At 36.3% G+C, this 23,555-nt stretch overlaps 1 protein-coding gene across 1 annotated transcript in view; it reads left to right on the top strand.

Moving 5' to 3' along the window:
* Nucleotides 1–20,903: 20,903 nt before the first annotated feature.
* Nucleotides 20,904–23,555, top strand: part of OTUD4 (OTU deubiquitinase 4) — a 660,142-nt gene continuing 657,490 nt past the window's right edge. The window contains exon 1 of the mRNA XM_053700214.1: nucleotides 20,904–21,460. Coding sequence (XP_053556189.1) covers nucleotides 21,314–21,460 — 147 coding nt within the window. The 5' untranslated portion in view covers nucleotides 20,904–21,313. The remainder of the gene's footprint in view (nucleotides 21,461–23,555) is intronic.

Here is a 23,555-nt window from a genome sequence, read left to right as displayed (position 1 = left end):
TGGGTTCAGTATCCCTTTAACTGCAAAGGGTTCCAAAGCAGATATGTATATATCTATACAGTGGGTATTGAAAAGAATAAACCCCCTATGAAAATAATCAAATGTTGTTGCTTTGCAGCCTGAAATAAAGACAGACACAGTTTTTGTTTATCCAGTTGTATTAACTCAGTGCAACTTATAACATTCAAATGAAAGATATAACACCAACATGTCAGACAAAAATAAAGACAATTTAAAAACAGAATCACTTGGAAAAAGGATCATCCCCTTGTGTCAGTATTTTATTAAACCACCTTTTGCTTTAATTACAACCTTTAGTCTGTTGGAATCTGTCTCTACTAACTTTGCACATCTAGACTGTACAATAATTGCCCACTCTTCTTTGCAGAACTGCTCCAGTTCCGTTACATTTGATGGTGACCGTTTGTGGACTGCAGTGTTCAAGTCATGCCACAGATATTCAATGGAGTTTAAGGGCTCCATGTACTAAGCAGTCAGCGAGCTACCCGCAACAAATCTCGCGCCCAAACTCGCAAACTGATATGTACAAAGCCGTCAATTATGTAAAAACTCGCATCTTTAAAATTGCGAGCGTACTTATCCGCCATACCTCGCTACCTCTCCATTTTTTACTGTAATTAGACACATTTGACCACCAACTCGCCAAAAACGAATGTACTAAAAAATCTATTTGTCCGCTCGCGTCAATTTCCGCTCCCACCTCGTTATTTTTGCCTCGCCACCTTTTAGGTGGCGGGCAAGGTACAAAACAATAGGAAAGTCACTCTAGACGCCAGTCTAGACATATATAAAAGGCAGTAATATCAGCATTGTACTTACATTGTTCATTTCAGCAGCTATGGAGAGAATTCTGTTTTTGTTTATTCTCCGTTTGATGCGAATCCGGGCTAGAAGACAGAATACTGGAAATGTAGCTAATCGATTGGTTAGAAGAAGGAGAGTTCGTGTCCCCCGTGTATTCCTTCCACGGGTTGGTTTGCACGGCCTTTCTGACCGAGAGATCATACAAAGATTCCGGCTTGATCGTGAATCGATATTACACCTGTATCGAGAGATTGAAGATCATTTGGAGCCGATGACTGCTCGTTCACAAGCTATTCCGGGACTTCTCAAACTATTAGCGGCATTGCATTTTTTTGCAACAGGCTCCTTTCAGGCAGTTTCTAGCGTCATTATTGGAATGAGTCAATCTGCTTTTTCACGCCACTTATCCAAAGTAATAGGGGCTATGATGGTTATTTTTCATCGATATGTTTGTTTGCCATCTACCCCTGAAGAATGGCAATCTATCAAGTCAAATTTCTATAGGATGGCTGGGATGCCCAATGTCCTAGGTGCCATAGACTGTACCCATGTTGCTGTAAGACCACTTCAAGCTCGTGAGGAGATCTATAGGAATCGAAAGCATTTCCATTCCTTGAATGTCCAGATGGTCTGTGACCCCCACATGAGGATTATCAGTGTCCGTTCTAACTTTCCTGGATCCTGTCATGATTCTTACATTTTAAGGCAGACTGGGTTATACCGGAAGTTCGAGGAGGGAAATATGCCTGACGGATGGCTTCTAGGTAAGCATAACTGGCGTCTAATATGTCTCTCATTTCAATGTACCAAAATTGCGCCCAATTTGTCGACTGTAATCTGTATAGTTTAATTGTATTGTATAGTTCTGAATCTTTATAATTATTCTTATATTAATATTTATATTTATTATATCTTCTATTAGGAGATGGAGGGTACTCATGTACAGAATGGCTGTTGACTCCCTATAACAACCCACAGACCAGAAGTCAAGTACGTTTCAATGAAGCTCACCGATCTACCAGGGGGATTATTGAGAGGACTTTCGGTCTTTTGAAAATGCGGTTTCGATGTCTTGATCGTTCTGGTGGTGCTATGCAGTATGCACCAGAGAAAGTTGCCAAAATTATATTGGTTTGCTGCATACTGCACAATATTGCAATTAAAAGAGGCTGTCCATTAGAAGATGAAGATCCAATAGATACTGATGATTTACCAGAAGAAATATGTGTCGAACAAGCTAATAGGCGTGGAAATGCAACAAGGGACATGGTTTCAGAACAATATTTTGTGTTTGAGGATTAAAGTTTCAGTTGATCAATAAAAAACTTTCTTTATTAACTTGTCTCCATTTTTTTTTAAGAGTTAAGGTTATTAAAAATCACTCATGATAAACAGTTAAATACATAACAGTTGTTGCTCTTCAATTATCAAAGGTTTCAAATAAATAAAGTTTATGATCAAAGTTATTACAGACAATATATTATAGGTAATACATTGTCTTTGTGACATCACACTAGTGTCTACAGCTGCTCTCACTCTTTTACATATGTGATTATTGTAATGTAATCCCTCCATAGCTGATGCTAATTCATTGTATTGTGTCATTGAATTGTAGCTGTAACAAGCGACAGTATATTCAACAGTGCTTTATGTTATCAGATTGGATTTTTGAGTTAAAAAAGACTTGCTAATTTTATTTGTTTTATTCTAACCTCTATTTTTAACAGCTACTAGGTTTTCCCATATTCAAATAAATACCTTAAGGGATTACTCTTAGCACTTATTTTCTTAACCTTTATGATATATTTTTGCATTCAAGATTTGTTAAAAGAATAGTGGCATATAGAAAATAATGGCAAAATAAATTATTTTATTACAAAATTATAATCTTTAAACATTATATATTAACAATTGCAAACCAAAGTAACTTGTTAAACATATAAACACATATGAAAAAAAAGGAAATGTTTAGAAACCAAATAACAATTGTAAACCAAAATAAATTCTAATACATATAAACACATATGAAACAAAGAAAATGTTTATAAACAAAATAACAATTGTAAACCAAACAACATTTTAATACATATAAACACATCTTTAAATAATTAAATGTTTATAAACAAAATAAAAATTGTAAACCAAACAACATTTTAATACATATAAACACATCTTTAAATAATTAAATGTTTATAAACAAAATAAAAATTGTAAACCAAATTAAATTTTAATACATAAAAACACATCTGAAACAAATAAAAAAATGTTTAGAAACAATAACTATTGTAAACCAAAGTATAAATGTTAATACATATCAACACATCTGAAACAAAGAAAATGTATATGAAACAAATATCATTTGTAATAACTATAAACATCGATATTTACAAACCTTCATAAAATACATTAATCTACATATACATTATATTTTTCTCTATTTTTCGGGGATACATATCTGGATCAATGCGCTAATGATTGACATAACGATTAATCACGTCATCGTCAAACATGTCGCGTCCTGAACCTTTTGGTGCTGGAGAATTGGTGATATTAGTTTATGCCATGGATAAATATTTCCCTAAACGGATTGGTGGTGTGAGGGGAGTGAGACAGGAATGCCGAGACAAAATTATATACGAGATGCTGAGAAGAATGCATCGTATTTCAAAAATTAAAAGAACAAGACGACAGTGTCTTAGAAAATATAGTGATTTGAAGAGAAGAGAACCGAAGTACTATAAATCGATTCGAAGATTGATAAGGACATGTAAGTTTCAAAATTATATATGAAATAATTTTTAATAATATAAAAAAAGGGTTTATTTTTGAACTGCGTCATCATTGACGAATCCAGTAAAATAATATTTCCTGACTGTTACTTTGACTATATTAGTATATACAATTGCAAAAAGTTACAAAAGTTAGCATGCAGAACTGAGTTAGTAGATTAAAATTTAACTATATAACTATATACACTTAAAAGGTTAGAAAACTTAGCATACAAAAATGAGTTAGTAGAGTAAAATATAACTATATTAGTATATAACATTGAAACATGCAGAACTGAGTTAGTAGAATAAAATATAAATATATTACTATATAACATTGAAACATGTTAGAAAAGTAAGCATGCAGCATAATTATTTCAATTTTTTTTATTAAATTTTTTTATTATATATATGTTTATAGATATGAGAAGTAGGAGAATGAAGTGTGCACACCCACCACGCTACTTAAGGTCAATGTTGGTGCAAACACCCAGAAGTGAAGCTCTTTCTCCACCTTTGCCAATAACACTATTGGATATTGAATTATCTCCAAATCCATATGCAATTTGTCATAAAGAGACACAGACAGGTAATGACTTATTATTTAAATTTTAAATCATATATTTTAGGTTTTGGCTTAAAAAGTTTTAGCATGCAATATTAATCAAGTTGCTAATTTACTTCTATTATCATTTTTTTCCTCATTTACTTTCTATTTTTATTTGAAAAAGAGGGCATCTAAGCTAAGGAGCCAGCCAATTTTTGGTTGAGCACCATGGACAGCACTCTTTGATTGGTTCTGTCCAATTATCAAGTACAACACAGTTGGTTCACCAAAAATGGGCTGGCATCTAAACTTAGATTCTTGCTTTTCAAATAAAGATACAAAAAGAATGAAGTAAAATATAAAGTTTATTTAAATTGCATGCACTATCTGAATCATGAAACTTAGAAATTGGTTTCTATGTCACTTGTAATGATTATTATTATTATTGTTTTAAATAATATATACAAGGTTTTTGATTTAATAGTTTTCTATCTTTGTAATTTCGTTCATAGATATTACCATGGAAGAAATGGAAACTAGTATGGAAATGGAAGAATTTCAAAATCCTGATAGTGTGACAATATTTGAAGCATTAACTTCAGATGATACTCAACCAAGGATAGAAGTTTTACCAACAATGATGGTAGATAAAGGTATGTTTCATACTCAGTAATCTTAAATCTAAGAAAATACAAGTTTTAACTAATAAATATATTGTATATTTCAAATAGGAGTTGGCTCAGATGAAAGCTTTAAAGGAGTGGACATAAGTGTAGAAGCTAATATAGTAGATAACGTAGATAACAGCACATCAGGAGGTAATATTTGTGATGAAAAACCCTATCATACATTGAATATGTATATGACAATTGAATTAAATTTTGCTTTTCATTTATTTTTCTACAGATTTATCTTCAACATCAACTATTGAGACTGCAGACAAAAGTACTCAGAGTTGTCTAGAAGATCATGTCAAACAAAAAATTTCTAAAATTAGGGCAACTTTGGCAATGTTAATGGAGCAAGTAGATTTTTTATACCGTAAATATGTAATTTGATTTCATTTTTTGTTTTGTCATGATTAATAACTGAGAAAAAGTTTTGTGTTGAAGAATCAAAAGTGAGTTTGAATTTATGTAAATAAACTTTTTTTTTGGCCATAAAAAAATTTGTCTTTATTAAATAATAACATTTTAAACTTAAAGGGACACTGTATCCAAATTTTATCTTTTGTGATTCAGATAGAGCATGCAATTTTAAGCAACTTTCAAATGTACTCCTATGATCAAATTTGCATGCTCTATCTGAATCACAAAAGAAAAAATTTGAGTACAGTGTCCCTTAAAAATACACAAACAATAACTTTAAACACAATATACAGAGTAATAAAATTAACAGTGACTAACATTTTAAACTTAAAGGGACACTGTATCCAAATTTTATCTTTTGTGATTCAGATAGAGCATGCAATTTTAAGCAACTTTCAAATGTACTCCTATGATCAAATTTGCATGCTCTATCTGAATCACAAAAGAAAAAATTTGAGTACAGTGTCCCTTAAAAATACACAAACAATAACTTTAAACACAATATACAGAGTAATAAAATTAACAGTGACTAACATTTTAAACTTAAAGGGACACTGTATCCAAATTTTATCTTTTGTGATTCAGATAGAGCATGCAATTTTAAGCAACTTTCAAATGTACTCCTATGATCAAATTTGCATGCTCTATCTGAATCACAAAAGAAAAAATTTGAGTACAGTGTCCCTTAAAAATACACAAACAATAACTTTGTACACAATATACAGAGTAAAAAAATTAACAGTGACTAGATAATAAAAAATGTTCACTCCAGACGTTGCCTCTTTGGGTCTGTTGTCGCCTCCCTTTCACTGACAATAGCCAACAGAGATTGTAATGTCCTTTCGCTGATGCTCAAAGCTCTGTTAATTTGATGGTTTTTCTCTTCATCCATCTGCCTCTGCCACTGGAACATCTCTCTTTGCAGCTGTAATTTCTGCATCTCTATCTCATTCCTTTGCCTTTCGATTTCCACATTTTTTTCTGACAGAGCAGCCCAGCGTTCAATATTAGTGTTAATAATATTCTGCATTTCTCTGTGGTCCTCTCTGTATTGCCTTGCCAGTGTCAACATTTCCCTCAATGCAACATCGCCCAATAGTCCTTCTGCCGGTGTATTGTCAATATTTACACCACCTGTTTGCAGTTCAATTGGTGGTGCCTGTGTTTCAACAGGTTCCTCAATGTTTTCTGGTGTGTGAATTTCATCCGGTTGCGCATCTCCCAAATCTTCAAGAATATCCGGAGTCTCACTTCCATCATGCCCTCCTGGTGGTTCATCTTGAATGGGATTTTCCACTATCGGCATGAGATTGATAGTGATCTCCCTTGATGAGTTTTCTTCTTCTAGATCAAGACATAACAAATTGTTAGTAAATAAAAATAAAATGTTATAAAAACACTTGCAGAAATAGAATAGGAGAGAGCAGATACAACCGTCATACAACAATTTAAGTTACATTATATATATATATACATATATGATACATACCATCAAATAATGGAGATGAATGTCCAGTCAATCTCTGGAAAAGACGTCCCAAATCACCTATAAAAAAATAAATAACATAAAAATAAATAAATAAAATGCTTTTTTGTCAATGTAACGATATATTCGAAATTATTAATGGAAATGTATTTTGCAATTAACTGGACACTGAAGCAAAAATAATCTTTTTGAGAATAAGATATATTGCATGGAATTTCTATCAGCTTTCTTATGTAATACTATGATCAATTCTCAAAAAGAAAATAATGATAAATTTTAAAAAAATTAGAAAGTTGATTAAAATAGCATGCATGCTCTACAAGAATCCTCATTTAAAAAAATATGTACAAGATCTCGAAATAGAATATGTCAATAATGACATTTGACATTTAAAAAAAAAATTACAAAAAAAAAATTGAGAGATAAAAGAGATAAAACACACAACATTGAAATTATTCATTTGTAAAGTACTTACCAGTTGATCTACCAACACCAGTTTGTGGAGTGCTGGTCCTTAGATCCGGAAGTGTGTCCGCCGAGGAAGTTGTGTGTGTAACATTAGATGATGAGCGTATAAATTGTCCATGTGTAAAACTGTCCGAAGGTCTTGAAACAGCTGCACCGGGTGGTCTCGAAACCGCAGAAGAAGAAGTAGAACAAGTGGGCACCTCGTTACTCCTCACAGGCTCTGCTGTTGTTGGCATTGCTTAAAAAAAAAAAAATTAAAAAAAAAATTAGGTTTATTTTTTTTTATATTTGAAACTGAAAGTTAAAACTGTTAATAATAATAATTACAGCAGTGAATGCAGGCTCAATCATTAAAGGGACATGCCAACCACCTTTTTTATGATTTGGAAAGAGAATGCAGTTATAAACATCTTTATAATTTACTTATATTATCTAATTTGTTTTATTCTATAGATATTCTTTGTTGAAAAGCATTTGATTGATGCACAAAGAAGCCTTGTGTGATTGGCTCAACATGTGTATTTATTTTTCTTCAACTAAGAATATCTAGAAAATTGAAGTAATATGTTGTTTAAATTTCAATTCTCTATCCGAATCATTAATAAAAGATTTTGGGTTTAGTGGCCCTTAAAATAAAAATAATTACCTTTACAAATTGCATAAGAAAATGCATTTTTAAAAATATTTAAATGTATTATGTTTTTGCATTCATTGGATTTTTATACTTTGAGGAAAAGCAAATCTATACAGGCATAGTAAATGATCATTGGTTGATGCACATAGATGGTTCATGTGACTGCGTCAACTATGTGCATAGCTATATCTGAAAAATGTATGTTTATAAAGCGGAGAACAATTTTGAAAGATGCTAACAATAATATTCTATAGTGAAATAACGCAACATGGAAGTCAATAGATCAGAAATTTAAGAAGGCATGTGATCTGGGGTTAGTCTCATGATTAATGTTGGACATACAATATTATTTTAATAGTTTCAAATTACATTATTTCTATTGTCATTATCTCTTTAAGGTTTCTATGCAATACTGGTTTGAAAATAAACACATGGGTGTTATCTTTAGGGATCACTATATTAATAATCAACAAATCTTTAGTTCCGTTAGACCATTAAAAAAAAGGCAGTATAACAATACTATTATTGTACAATCCCTTATACATATATGAGACATAAATGATTACAGTATTTGGGGCCTAAATGGCTTGTACAATCCCTTATACATATATGCGAGATAAATTATTACAGTATTTCGGGCCTAAATGGCTTGTACAATCCCTTATACATATATGCGACATAAATGATTACAGTATTCAGGGCCTAGATGGCATATAGGATACTGAAGCGTAAGAAGTCAGATAATGTTATTTTAAAGAAATATATATTGGAGACAATAACCTATCATAACTTTAAAAAGAACATTTACGTCAACTATGTTGTACATTTACCTCTTAAATCACTGTCACAATCATCCGTTATGCCAGTGATGATCTCCGGTCCCAGACGCTGAACAAGCTTCTGCTCATAGTCATTGAGGTCTGCCACATATGCTGGTCCACCTCCGGTAGCACGTGCCGAATTTTTCTCTCTGGCCAATTTAGCTTTGGCGAAACGTTTAATGTCGTTGTAACGCTTCTTCAGCTGATCGACATCCTTTTTTCCTGGACCCTGGGCACTAACAGCGTCGCTGATCCTTTGCCAGATCTGCTTCCTTCTAGAAAAATTTGTCTGTTTGACACGACATCCAAACAAATAATCATAAGAGTCAATAATCATATCAATCAAAACGACGTTTTGCTGATGAGAAAAGTGAGGATTCTTGGATTTTGAAGTGGTTTCAGATCCAGATGAAGCCATATCGAAATAGTAAATAAAGATCTCAAAAACGAGCGCTCTGTAATTACTCTCCAAAAATTTTGGAACAATAATAAAGTTGTTTAGAAAACTTGTCCATTTATAGGAGCAAAATTCTATTCCCGCGTCTACTATGACGTTCATGACACCTTACATGTCACGTGTTAACAATTGGCCAGACAATTGAACTGAAAGTTAAGTACATCAGCTTATTCGCGGCGAGCGAGGCGTCAAATTTATCAATATTCCGCCACTGCTCGCGGCGGGCTAGAGGTGTCTATTTGTTGTGGGATTATTAGTACATAGCTACAGCGGACACCATTTCGCCCGCGGCGAGTAACGGCGAGTTTAGCCGCGTCTAAAATGACGGATGAATTGACGGCTTAGTACATGGAGCCCTAAGTCTAGGCTAAGACTAGGCCATGCAAGGACATTAACATTTTTCTTCTTCAACCACTGTGTGGTAATTTTTGCTGTGTGCTTTGGGTCATTGTCATGTTGGAAGGTAAACCTTCTTCCCCTGACAACTTCCTGGCAGTGGGCAGCAGATTTTCCTAAAAAATTTGACGGTATTTTGCCCCATCCATTATTCTTTCTATCCTGACAATCGCTCCAGTGCCTGCTGCAGAGAACCCCCATAACAGGATAATACCACCTCCGTGCTTTACTTTAGGTATGATATTATTTGGATGGTGAGCTATATAGGATTTCCTCCAGACATACCGTTTGGTGTTGAGGCCAAACAATTAAATTTTAGTCTCACCTGACCATAACACCTTTTTCCATGTGGCCTCAGACTCTCCTAGGTGTGTTATGGCAAAGCTCCGTTGTGACTGCATGTGGCCTGTCTTGAGAAGTGGCTTTTTTCTTGCAACCCTCCCATAAAGGCCACATTTGAGGAGAATGTGTGATATTGCAGTCACATGCACACAATGACCACTCTTTGTTATAAATTCCTGCAACTGCTTCAGCGTTGCTGTGGGCCTCTTTGTAGCCTCTCTGACCAGTTTGCTCGTGGCTCTTTCATCAAGTTTGAAGCAACTTCCTGATCCAGAGAGGGTCTGTGTTGTATCAAATACCTTCCGCTTCTTAATAATAGACTTCACTGTGCTTCTAGGCATTGATAAAGCCTTTGATATTTTCTTGTATCTATCTCCTGACTTGTGCCTGTCTACAACTTTATCCTGGAGATCTTTTGACAGTGCCTTGCCACCCATAGTTGATTGTTTGCTTCAGTTGCACTACCAATGACTGAGATGCTCCATGAAAGCTCTTTTCATGCTGAGCTAATCAATATGCCCACAGCTGATCACAGTTGAAGGATAAATGGTTTTGTTTGTGCCGTTAAGAAGGTGATTAGCTACACCTGAATGAGTTTACAAGTAATTTTAGGAGGGGTGATCCTTTTTCCAACTCAGTGATTCTGTTTTTGAATTGTCTTTAATTTTTCCTGACATGTTGGTGTTATATCTTTCATTTGGATGTTATAAGTTGCACTGAGAAAATACAACTGGATAAACAAAAACTGTGTCTGTCTTTATTTCAGGCTGCAAAGCAACAAAATTTGATTATTTTCAAGGGGGGGATTCTTTTCAATACCCACTGTATATGTATACATATATATTTATGTGTTTTTATGTATATATGTACATACATATATACACATATAAATACATAAATAGATATGTACACACATATAAATCAGGGGGCACAAGAAATATAAGAGTACAACTGTGCTTAACAAATCATATAAAAAATAAACATTGTCATAAAGTCACCAAATAGAATGTTAGTAAGAAAAACAAAAAAAGAGATAAAGTGACTCTCACAAATCAGAGAGCCTACCAAAAACAGGTGATTAAGTCCTACTACATCTGTAGTGAATCTTCAAAACATGAGCGTCACCCTTGTCACTGTCTGGCTGTTCTACTCCTGATCCTCGTATCGATCCAATCCTGTAAACATCAATCAAACAGAGAGGCACTGCATGTGCATGTCAAACAGCTATACTGTGTTAATATTTAAAAGTGTTGCAGGGTACTGACATTTATGAAAGGCACCCAAATGTGATAATAGGGGCATGCTGGTATCTTGCGGCGTACCAGCTCACTGTGTCCCGGTCTCTGGAACTTCTGAATGGAAAAGGTCCACCTTGTGCAGTAGGGAAATCCTACTGATATTACCGCAAATGGAGGAAAGTACTAGTGGTTGTATATGAAACTATGTATTAATACCATTTAAAACAAAATAAAACAACCAAACCTAATACACTCAGGGGATAAAAATCATCCCCCTTTTCTCATGCAACACGTTTCTCAGCTATAACACCAGCTATTTCAACAGGCATGTCTAACAATTACTTTGCGGTCCATAAATACACAGCGGTAGCCAATCACAAATAAGTAATATCCTATTGGAAGTTGTGTATATGTCAATAACATCAATACATATGCGAATACCAAAATTTATAGCATAAGTCCTTTGATTCCTCAGACTCAAACATATTTAAAACATGTTAAACTCATGTAGGAGTTAATTGGCGTGGACAATCAAAAAGTTAAAAAAAATAGAAACATAATGTGCCTACCTGAAGCATTCATAAATAACCAACACACTTCTTGATCAGTAGCTGCAAATCTGCAAAGACTAAACTACATAGTTGGGATAGAATCTCAATAAAGAGATCCTGATAGGGGGCGCACTATATCAATAGCAACCGAGACAATTGTGAACCATATGTTAAAAAAAATAATAAATGGTGATGATAAAAAATGATAAAAAATGGTATAAACTGTAATCACATATAAATACACATATATATGTAGGTAATAAAGATGGTAAAAATACTAAATAGTCAATTTAAGTATATGTGTATATATGTCTTAACACCATCAACAAAAATAATGAAAATGAAGAGGTAAACTAATATAGTAAAATAAAATAAAATAAAATAAAAAAACAAAATATATATTATAAAAATAATATACTAATAAAAATATATATATAAAATATATATAGAACCAAAAGTCTCTCTTGAGGCAGAAGGTCCCAGTGGTAGATCCAAATCAGGGAAGTAATGAAGGATCCATCCAGCAAAGAAAGATGCCTGATGAAACAGCGTTGGTGCTGAGAAACTCGTTGCATGTTTACAAGGAGGGATATTTTATGCCCTACCTGTTGGTTCCTGCTTTTTTATTGTTTTAAATAAATTCAATTTTTTAACCTGACTGGAACCTCTAATGATCCTTTTATACCAGTGGCGTCACTGGGGGGGGGGGGGGGGGGGCGGGCCGCACCCGGGTGACACCCTCCAGGGGGTGACACCAAAAAAATTTTTTTTTATTTTTTTTTTATTTTTATTTTATTGAAATTCAAAGAAATACAATGTTGAGATGCATAGATTTTTTTTTATTAGAGGGGCTGGCATTTGTGAACATTGGTGGGACTGGGGAAGTTGTAGACACACAATTTTTTTGCCCCTTGAGCCAGTGCTGCAATTTCAACAAATAGTTTTCCCGGCTGCTTTTGCTTGTTTGTACTTTGCTTCTCCCCTGCCCAATTTCGCTATGAATGTTGTGGGCATGCCGTGGGGCTTGCAAAGTTGCGCTGCTAGCCTAAACCTGCCTGCCTATCTGTGCTCACTGCTCAGTGACATGTGGAGCAGTGGAGTCACTCACTGCTGTGCTGTCTCTCTAAACGGGAACTGGCAAATCATGAGGGGATGCCTGGCACCTGACCGCATGACTGTTTGACACTGTCTTTAAAGTGAAGGAGCCACGTATGATGCCCACCAGACCATTACGGTTACGGTACACTAAGTGCACACTGAATCGGTAGGAGGGCGGGCGGGGGTCTGGGGGTGGGCAGAGTGCATAGGTGATTGGCCATAAGAAGCGGTAGGCACGCGGCCCGGGGCTGTGCACTGACAGGCTTGGAACAGAGTCAGAGAGCAGAATTTTCATAGTTTGCGCCTAAACCTTTTCTTTAGTGATTTATTTTTTAGAGTGCTCTGTTTATCTTTCATTTGATGCTCTGCTGAGCCAGGGAGCAGCTCTAGGCATGCGCTTTATAATTAATGCAGTGCAGTTTACATATTTTGTAAGTGTGTGTCTGAGTTTTTGTGTGTGTCTCAGTGTTTTTGTGTGTGTGTGTGTCTGAGTGTGTTTCCGAGTGTTTGTGAGTGCATCTGAGTATGTTTTTAAGCGTGTCTGAGTGTTTGTATGTGTGTGTGCCTGTGTTTTTGTGTGTGTCTGCTTTCTGGGGGGGGGTTGACACCATAACTTACCGCACCGGGTGACACCAACCCTAGTGACGCCACTGTTTTATACACCTACCACTATTCACCTACTACCCTATTGGGGATTGGATTTGCTTGGTGCCTTTTTGCCTCCTGTTTGTGGGGTTGTTCCTGTGATCCAGCTCCAAGGATTCAAAGCACAAGTGTTCCTGTACACACATTGGAAATTCAGCAAGCTGGGTTGCTGTGATTACCCAGTATGTGCCTGATAGCACTGTATGAGTGCTATTGAAAAATGTGAGTACCCTGTTGTGGATATATATAATCTTTGTTTCGTCCGACTGGTACACACAAGCGCCTCTCTTTTTCTTCCATTTTTCCTTCTAGACTACATAGTTATTGGGGGAGGATCATCATCCCAAACTTCTAATACACTAACAAGAATAGAAACCTCATTCAATATGTATATATATATATATATATATATATATATATATATATATACTGTATATATATATATATATATATATATTTATACATACACACAAACAACCCCAACTAAGCTGCAGTGAAAAAAGTTTACAAACTATCCCTTGAGAGCAAACTAACGGCTAGATTATGATTCTTGCGTTGGCCTTAAAAAGCAGCGTTGAGGGGGTCCCAATGCTGCTTTTTAACACCCGCTGGTATTTCGAGTCAGACAGGAAAGGGTCTACCGCTCACTTTTTTTCCGCGATTGTAGCTTACAGCAAATCCCCTTACGTCAATTGCGTATCCTATCTTATTAATGGGATTTGCCGAACGCCGGTATTACGATCACCTGAAAAAGTGAGTGGTAGGGGGCGGAGCTGGCTACCAAGGAGAACAGACGTGTGTTTATGGAGCTCCTATACTACAACTAAATAAAGACGAGAAAACATATAATTGACTAATGATTTCAACTTCCTCACACCTTAGGAGCAAAGGGTAGTCCTGTCTATTAACTTTTGGCTAAAAATCAACCTTTAATTTGAGAATTATGCAGCTACTTCGGTAGCGATACAGTTCGGGGCCTGCTTACTTTATTTGGCGAAGCAGTCTAGTTATAACTTTCTCTAATACTGCCGAAACATCCCTATCTCACTAGTCAAAGAATGGACCCAGAAGCTGCACTATGCAAGTTTGAGGATCGTTTTTGTGGTGCCCTGGAAGCCCACTTCTCAGAAATGAGACTTTTGCTTATCCAGCTTTGCAAACAATTTCCTTCGCCACAAGACCCGCAAGATGGCGGCGAAAATCTGGGAACCTCCAACATTATTGACATGCAAGCTTTACAGGGACCTGAAATCTCCGGTTCCCAGAAACCAGCCGCCGTATTAACAGAAGGTCGCAGACAGCATTATACCTTATGTACCGAACACCCGACAATCAGCCTGAAACCATGGAGATCCGGACCTTCTGCATCGGAACCACTGTCAGTGAAAGAAGCGGAGCTAAGTTCCTACCTGAAGGCCTTCACAACAGCGGTATCGCACAAGTTGATTTCCGGAGTTACCCCAGGTATTTCACCTTTTAGATGGGCAGATCGCTGCGACCCCCCAATTTCAACTAGCGGGAGTGCTACATGGAGCCTATCATCTTGGTGCTATGGTCCCTGCTTCCCAGGACGGCTCCTAGGAACATATATAACAACAGCTATGGGCATTGGTTAGCCATTCTCTCACTGATCCCCACATTTGCTTTCCTCTTGCGAATGTTCTAGGGAACGATTTGAATATTGCTACCTCCCATACTATATCCCCACATTTGAAACTTTAATCTGCATCTCACAGCTACGGGATATTACTCAATTATCACTGCAAACCTTATATATTGAACCTACAGATTCGACTGAGAGACTGTGACGCAGGCAGACAGCCTGTGGCTTTACAGTGGGTCCCGTTATAACGATATGGAACTTTTTATTAAGCTGTAATCCTGCACATTCTTAGCATATGTAATACTTAGGATGCTCATCATTACGACTGCATAAAGGATGATGCTCTGGTAGATATGTAAGACAAGCTGTATGTTATGTGACTAGTTAATCTAAAACGTGACAATATTCATTCAGTATACTCTTGTCACATACACCCTAATATGGCCTTTATTGCTGGAAACAGTCACATAATGAAATGGGCATTTTGAGTAGAGACGTTAGTAATATCCTCAAAAGGATGTGCTCTGGCAGATATGTAAAATAGGCTATATAGTATGTGTCTAGCTCATTTAATATGTGCCACTACTCATTTACTGCTATACCCTTAGCTATCTGACTCAGATACAACATCCTTAGCATTCTTGAGGCACTGCCCTGCAAATGTTAGTCCTTGATTTTCATGTTAGTTGTTGAAACTCCCAGTATTATGCATACCTAAGTGATAGTATTATATTGATGGTAATTTGTCAATTAGGCTTTAAACTTCAGGATTAGGGACCTCTCTCCTGACATGCTTTATATTAGTTTTCTATATAAGATTACACAAATCCCATAGAGACTCCCATAAGACTAAAGTACTTTAATTTACACCTTTTACCCCTCTTACATGCTTGATATATTTTAAGACATGGTCTTAATAACCCTAGTTCGGCGATATATAGTAATTGCTGGCTTTACCTCTTGAGCTACAGAAAAGTTATGGAATTTATCCTTTGCCTTCTTACTTTAGCTGTAGAGTAAGCATGAACATGCAGCAAATAATTAATACATATATACGTATTATTGTAGATTCTAAAGCAGATTCAGGTTGATATAGTCATAGATGTTCATGCTGTCATTATTATTTGTAAACTGGCGTTGCTGTTACACTAGAACAATAGGTTACAAACGTTAGCAAGTGCTATAGATATCGGCAGAATACCGGGGCATATCCTGCTGGAATGTACCCTTAGCCTAATATATATGACAATTCTGTGTAAGAACGTAAATAGTTTTGAAGACCCTCTGTATCGCTATTTCTGAAACCCCACTTTGATATAGTTAAGGTTATTAATTATTACGGAGATACATGATCAGAAGTGTCATAACAGTTTATAGCCTATTAGTTATATCGCAAGCCTATGTGCTCTGAATCCTCCTTAAACATGCTATTGCACGTTTACACTAGCCATTAATCTATGTATATATTGCCATCCTCTAGTGACGCATTCCCTTATAGATCTCTAATCACACTAAAGTGTTAATAGAAGTATAGCCTCCACTAACAGTTTAAGATATAGATATAGTCTGTTCTCTCAGTTGTCCGCAAAGTGGTGTTTATGTCCAGGCGCTAGTGGGTACGCTTAATGTATTTAATACTCTTTACTATTCTGACTGTTTATGGTCTCACGTTATGTTTATGCTTTATTATACTTCTGTTTCTAGGATTTTACATTGCTTATGTTGAGTTTAATATTAATCCAAAATTATTTGTCTCTAGTGAGCTCCTCCCCTCCCTTTCCCGCCGGTACTGGTTGCCTGCGGGTCATACCCCTATTCCTTTCTCCTACATCGCCTATAGTTGGTAATTCCCTAGGGGAGGGGCTCACTTGGAAACCCCTCATGTTCCAAACTTATTAATGTCCCCCCCCACTTAATAATGCTGAGGGTTACCCCCCTCTATTTTGCAGAAAGTCAATTTCTACAGTTGGTCAGGATGCCGTTGCTTTATGTGTTTAATTTTACTCCAGTTCTCATATTTCATGTGCTAAGATTCATCCTGGTATATAAAGCACTATCTCCAGGTCATAATGAGTCTAATGAAAGCTCACCACTATATCCCCTTAATTATGTATTCCACCTTATACCCTGCCTCGATATTTGGCAATTAAAACTAATGCTCACTTAGGGTCCCGATTATAGTTTATATAAGCTTGACATCCTGACCGGCTCCGCCCTCCACCCCCTCCACCCCCCCCTATTATATTTCGAGCGGCTCTTGCCCGCTGCATCCCCCCCCCCTTTTAAAATATAAAGCTAATCCCCCCCTAGCCCTAATTGTATCTGAATGGATACTTCAATTCGTCTGCTATATGGCCCGGGGAGGACTATTTTTGTTTTATTGTTATTGCCTTTCTTACAAAACTGAAGTCTTATTGTAAACTGCCCAAATTTTATGACATTATGTGTGCTATCTGGATACATTATACCCTCACTGTAGGGTTTTGTTTGTAACACTTATCTAATAATATTGTATTTGCACTTTCCTGTAAATGTTTAGGGGCATAGCCTCTGATTGTATCTGTTTATGGCTTCAATAAAAAAATATTTAAAAAAAAAAAAAAAAAAGTGAGTGGTAGACCCTCTCCTGGCAAGACTCCTACCGCATATAAAAGTCAGTAGTTAAGAGTTTTATGGGCTAACGCCGTAACATAAAACTCTTAACTAAAGTGCTAAAAAGTACACTAACACCCATAAACTAACCCCCCACATCGGAAACACTTAACTAAAATGTTTAACCCCTAATCTGCCGACCGGACATCGCCGCCACTTTAATAAATGTATTAACCCCTAAACCGCCACACTCCCGCCTCACAAACACTAGTTAAATTTTATTAACCCCTAATATGCCGTCCCTAACATTGCCGACACCTACCTACATTTATTAACCCCTAATCTGCTGAACCCAACGTCGCCGCTACTATATTAAATTTATTAACCCCTAAATCTAAATCTAACCCTAACCCCCTAACTTAAATATAATTTAAATAAAACAAAATTAAATTACTACAATTAAATAAATTAATCCTATTTAAAACTAAATACTTACCTATAAAATAAACCCTAAGCTAGTTACAATATAACTAATAGTTACATTGTAGCTAGCTTAGGATTTATATTTATTTTACAGGCAACTTTGTATTTATTTTAACTAGGTAGAATAGTTATTAAATAGTTATTAACTATTTAATAACTACCTAGCAAAAATAAGTACAAAAGTACCTGTAAAATAAACCCTAACCTAAGTTACAATTACACCTAACACTACACCAACATTAAAACCCACCACCCACACACCGAACCCTACTCTAAAACCCACCCAATCCCCCCTTAAAAAAACCTAACACTACCCCCTTGAAGATCACCCTACCTTGAGACGTCTTCACCCAGCCGGGCACAAGTGGTCCTCCAGACGGTCCGAAGTCTTCATCCTATCCAGCCAGAAGAGGACCTCTAGACCGGCCGAAGTCTTCATCCAAGCGGCATTTTCTATCTTCATCCTTCTGGAGCGGGTCCATCTTCAAGACATCCGACGCGGAGCATCCTCTTCATCCAACGGCAGACGACTGAATGACTGGTCCTTTAAGTGACGTCATCCAAGATGGCGTCCCTTCAATTCCGATTGGCTGATAGAATACTATCAGCCAATCGGAATTAAGGTAGGAAAAATCCTATTGGCTGATGCAATCCGCCAATAAGATTGAAGTTCAATCCGATTGGCTGATCCAATCAGCCAATAGGATTGAGCTCGCATTCTATTGGCTGTTCCAATCAGCCAATAGAATGCAAGGTCAATCCTATTGGCTGATTGCATCAGCCAATAGGATTTTTCCTACCTTAATTCCGATTGGCTGATAGGATTCTTTCAGCCAATTGTAATTGAAGGGACGCCATCTTGGATGACGTCACTATTCTGAGGCTAACGCCTGCGTGAAGAAAACTTTTAATACCAGCATTGGCTTAAGTGAGCGGTAAGAAAAAAAAGACTTGTTAGCCCCGCACAGCCTTACCGACAAAAACTTGTAATCTAGGCGTAAGTGAATAATAGAAATAAAGTAGCACTGTAACAGCGCATTAACATTATTAATATTATTAAAAATGTGTGTCCAAATGTTTTGTCATATCACTTCAATAGAAAAGATGAAATATGATATAATCTAAATATTGTTTGAATACTTGTGACCATAATATTGTTATTAAAGAGATTATGATAATCAAAGAAACATGATGTGAAAAAATATGTCTCTAATTCTATCTACTAGTTATATAAACAATATGTAATAGACAAAAAATAAATGTACAAATAAAAATATTATCAAATTGATTAATCAATTTCATATATATATATATATGCAGTTACATAACAATCTAATATCAACTGAAAACTGAAAAGTCTATAACCTTATTGAGGCCACAGGGGAAAAAGGATTGGAACCAGTGTTTCAAATACGTTTCTCTGTGGCGCAATTTGGTGTACCTATTAAACATATTGGACTGCAAGATATTTTCTAAAGGTGTAATATTGAAATCACATACATCTTTAGTGTATTCTAAAACAAAGTGTCTAGAAACGCTGTGTTTCATGGGTCCTTTTCCAATATTTCTGAGGAACCCACCTGGTTATTAACAATTTTGGAAGAAGTATTTCTTCTAATACTAGCTTTTTTTAAATAACCACCTTACTTGCGGCTAGCTTTTGTTTCAAAGTTGGTGCTCTTTTATGGACTATTCGTGGTTGGATATCTAACGTTTTTTTTCAAGATAGGATCTCTAAGTAGAATAGGCCAATGTTCCATGAGGACTTTCTTTATTGCCCTATGGTTGGAACTGTATTGTGTTATAAACAAAAGTACATTATTACAACTTTCTCTTTTTTGTTGTCTTTTACTTTAGGTTTCAAGGTACATGGTCTATTTAAAATTCTTGCTCTCTCATAACTGTTCTTGCTGGAATGAGGTGGATATCCCTTATCTCTAAATCTCTCTATCAGGATTAAAGATTGTGTCAAACATTTCTAAGGTACTACAATTTCTCTGTATCCTACGAAATTTACTTTAAGGGATATTATATATACATAGACATATTTACACCTGTATATGTATGTATCTCTATGGTAAAGCCCTTTGCAGTCTTTTTCAATATATTTTTTAAATAATTGTTATTAGACAGTGTTATTATGAGTGTAACTGTACTGTACAACTACAATGTATGTTTTATGTTACAAAATATTAAACTGATAAATTGGTTATGAAGCAATTCAGGAGGAATCTATACATCGACATATGTGAATTTACTGGTTGTATAAACAGTCCAATCATTGTTTTTCCTAAACGTGTTTTTTTCCTGTCTGGTAAGCTAATAGCATGGCAAACACTACCCTTTAGCATCAGACTATGCTGGGCAAGGTTGAAACATGCAGCAGTTCATAACATTGGCAAAATACCATACCAGTGTCCAAAATATATATACAACCTGCATAAATCTTAAAAAACATGAAGCATAATAAACTGACAACCAGCTTTGTGAACTACAAAACTAAAATAATTGTATTAAAACAAATAATCAGGATAAGGGAACTGGTTTCTCTGTCATATAATTAAATGCTCAGTGTTTTTTTTCTAGGAAAACAAGAGCAATATTTGGGGATTTAAAAGCACTGTTCTCATTACAGACGTTTCCAAGCAGAAGCTCTGTTGTGTGCTGTTAGGATAGGAATTATACTTTTCATTTAAAACGTTAACAGCATTGCATTCGTTTCTATTAATAAAACAGCCCTCACGATAAGGAGCAATTTCTTGATGTATTTGACAGCATAGCTGGGACTTGTAGTCCTGCCTGTGAGTGTAGCTCTGCGCCTGTCCAAGGTGCTCATCATAGCACTTCCTGCTCCTCCTTCTTCTGCGCACACAGCATTCGCCGCCCTTCCTTGGTCACTGAACTAAACTGAAAACAAAACTTTTTTTTTCTGAAAACAGTTTCGTTTCTGATGCAGCATATCTTTCTGTATTTCTTGCATTGTACATGCTGGCGTGACATGGCCGGCTTTATTTATTAATACCCAGCAGCAATGCAAACAGGGTCCTTGCCTGCTGTTGTACAGTAGCAGGGGGCCCTGTCTTTCACCTCCCCTCTGACACTGCACGTGGAGCCCTGTGTATGCCCCTCTCATGCCCCCCACAGACAGGAGCCCTGGCACAAGGCCCTTCACCTAGTCTTGCCTTGCATATTTTCTGCCATGCGGGGTAGATAAAGAACAAGCTCACGAGTGTTTATACTTTGTTTTTTGTGTTTACGGAGTTAGGCAGGCATGGATGGGCAAAGTGCAGTGGGCACAGCCGGCTGTGCCATCAGAAAGGAGGAGGCTGCTATGGACAAGTATCTGAGGTCCCAGGGTTTGTACAGAAAAAAAATTGCCAAGGATGGCTCATGTCTCTTCAGAGCAGTGGCTGAAAAGGTAATGGTCTTATTAAAGCACAGTGTACAGAGAGGCCTGACTCTTCAAAAATGTATCTCTAGAATTCAGTATGGATTGTTGGGACATATAAACATATAATTTTTACATTTACATTCCCCTATCAAAATATCCCAGCACTCAAATTGTTAATTCCAATAATTAAAAAAAAATCATAACTAAATAGCACCCTTCTAATGATTATCTAAGCTGGTTGAACCTTTTTTTTTCTTCCTCCTGAAAAAACAGTATTTACTCAATATCCCTTAATGCATTCTCTGTATTTTAGCAATCGCTTAATCTATGGTGGTTTTCTGTGATGTCAAACTATTGACAGTTTAGGTTTTAGTACCATAATCTCATGCCCACACAAATGTCTTGCTGTTTTTATATCATGTTTAATCCTAAAACATTTAACAAATATGTTAATTATTAGAACTAGTAAACAGAGGTGTATTACTTATATTTTTATTGTATACATGTTTAGCATCTTTTTCTGTCCATATGTTCCTCCAAATTGAATGATTTAGAAAGTTCAAAGGGACATGAAACACAAGTTGTGCTTATCAGGTAAAGTGAAGCTATTGTGTAAGAAGAATAATTCAAATATTCTTTTACCTTTCCAAGCTTTAATAAGAAAGCTACTTGCTTTTGAACTAGGGAGAGAGAAAAATACACCCTCAGACCAAATCTGTTCTGATGAAAACTGGGCACGGTTTATAGAATGCCTATCAAACCTTTTCTTTAATGACTCAGATTCATTCTCTTTGTATACTTTGTTGAAGGAGCAGCAATGCACTGCTGGGAGGTAGCTGAACATATCGGGTGAACTAAAGACATGAGGCATATATGTGTTACTAATCAGCATCTAGCTATCAGTGCTGCTCTCAAGCCTACTTAGGTGTTTTTTTCAATAAAGGATAACTAAGAGAGCAAAGCAAATTAGATAATAGAAGTAAATTTGAAGGTTGATTAAAATTGCATGCTCCTATCTGAATCATGAAATACAACTTGTGGGTTTCGTTTCCCATTTTAAACTGGACTCTAATTATTTTCACACTGTGAGAGCCAAAGGGCTCGATTTATCATGCTATGGCGTACATTTGTGTCCCCTGTCTGCCACAGCTTGCCTCTGGTGGGCTGAATTCCGCTGCTGGAATTCTGCATTGCACTAGAACGCTATTTTGCCCTCTTGTGCAAAGCCGCCCACACACAGCCAATCACACACGGGCAGGAGCTGTCAATCTCCCTGGTCAGACGAGACTGGGGAGATTGCAATTATGCTTCTTATAAAATAGCTTCACTATACCTGATAAGCACACTGCCACTCAATTTCATTGTTTTTTTATTTCCATTTATTATATTTATTTTCAAATCCCAGTAGTAAGCTTCCTACAATTTTACTTTTGGCATCGAACATTTTTGGGGGGTTTTCTGCATATCTTTCCCTGACTACTAAAAATGTATGGTTGCTTCATTAAAGGGCCATTATAGTGAGAGAGAAAAATTAAATGTGTTAGAGCATGTAGTTTTAACACTATCAACACTGCAGATCTATGTGTTTATAAATCCCTGCAAAAGGGTTAAACACATAGTTAAAGTACAGCTTTGAAGCCGCGAAAAAAGGCTGTTTGTGAGCAGAGACTGCTGCTGCTGACCCAGTTAGCAACAGAAGTTGTACAGCGCAGCTGCAGGAATGCCTGAGTTGTTGATTGGGTCAGCATTCCTTTTTGCTCGGGACCAAGGCTCTCTGTTACAACATTAGCTGCTACTGAAAATGAAGCTACTAACCTTTAACAAGCACTGAGCAGTGGGGTTAGTAGAATAGAGCTGGAGCGTGCACCTTCATTTTCAGTAGCTGTGTGTGACACAACGTATGATTGGCTGTACCATCCTGCTGCATAATAAAGAATGAAAGTAGTTAACAGATGTACGGTGGGTAGGTAAGCAGGGAGTAATGTCTTCTTAAAAAAATATAATAAATTGAAAGTTGTGAGTCTTTTTAAACTGCTTGGCATAACTAAAGTATCATGGCTAATTCTGACGGTACTGTTGTTTTTCCTCCTGTGCTTGCAGCTTTCTTCAAAGCCATTCTCTT

Source organism: Bombina bombina, chromosome 2 (genome assembly GCF_027579735.1).
Source record: "Bombina bombina isolate aBomBom1 chromosome 2, aBomBom1.pri, whole genome shotgun sequence".
Taxonomy (NCBI): domain Eukaryota; kingdom Metazoa; phylum Chordata; class Amphibia; order Anura; family Bombinatoridae; genus Bombina; species Bombina bombina.
This window is presented reverse-complemented; position numbering and strand designations above follow the sequence as displayed.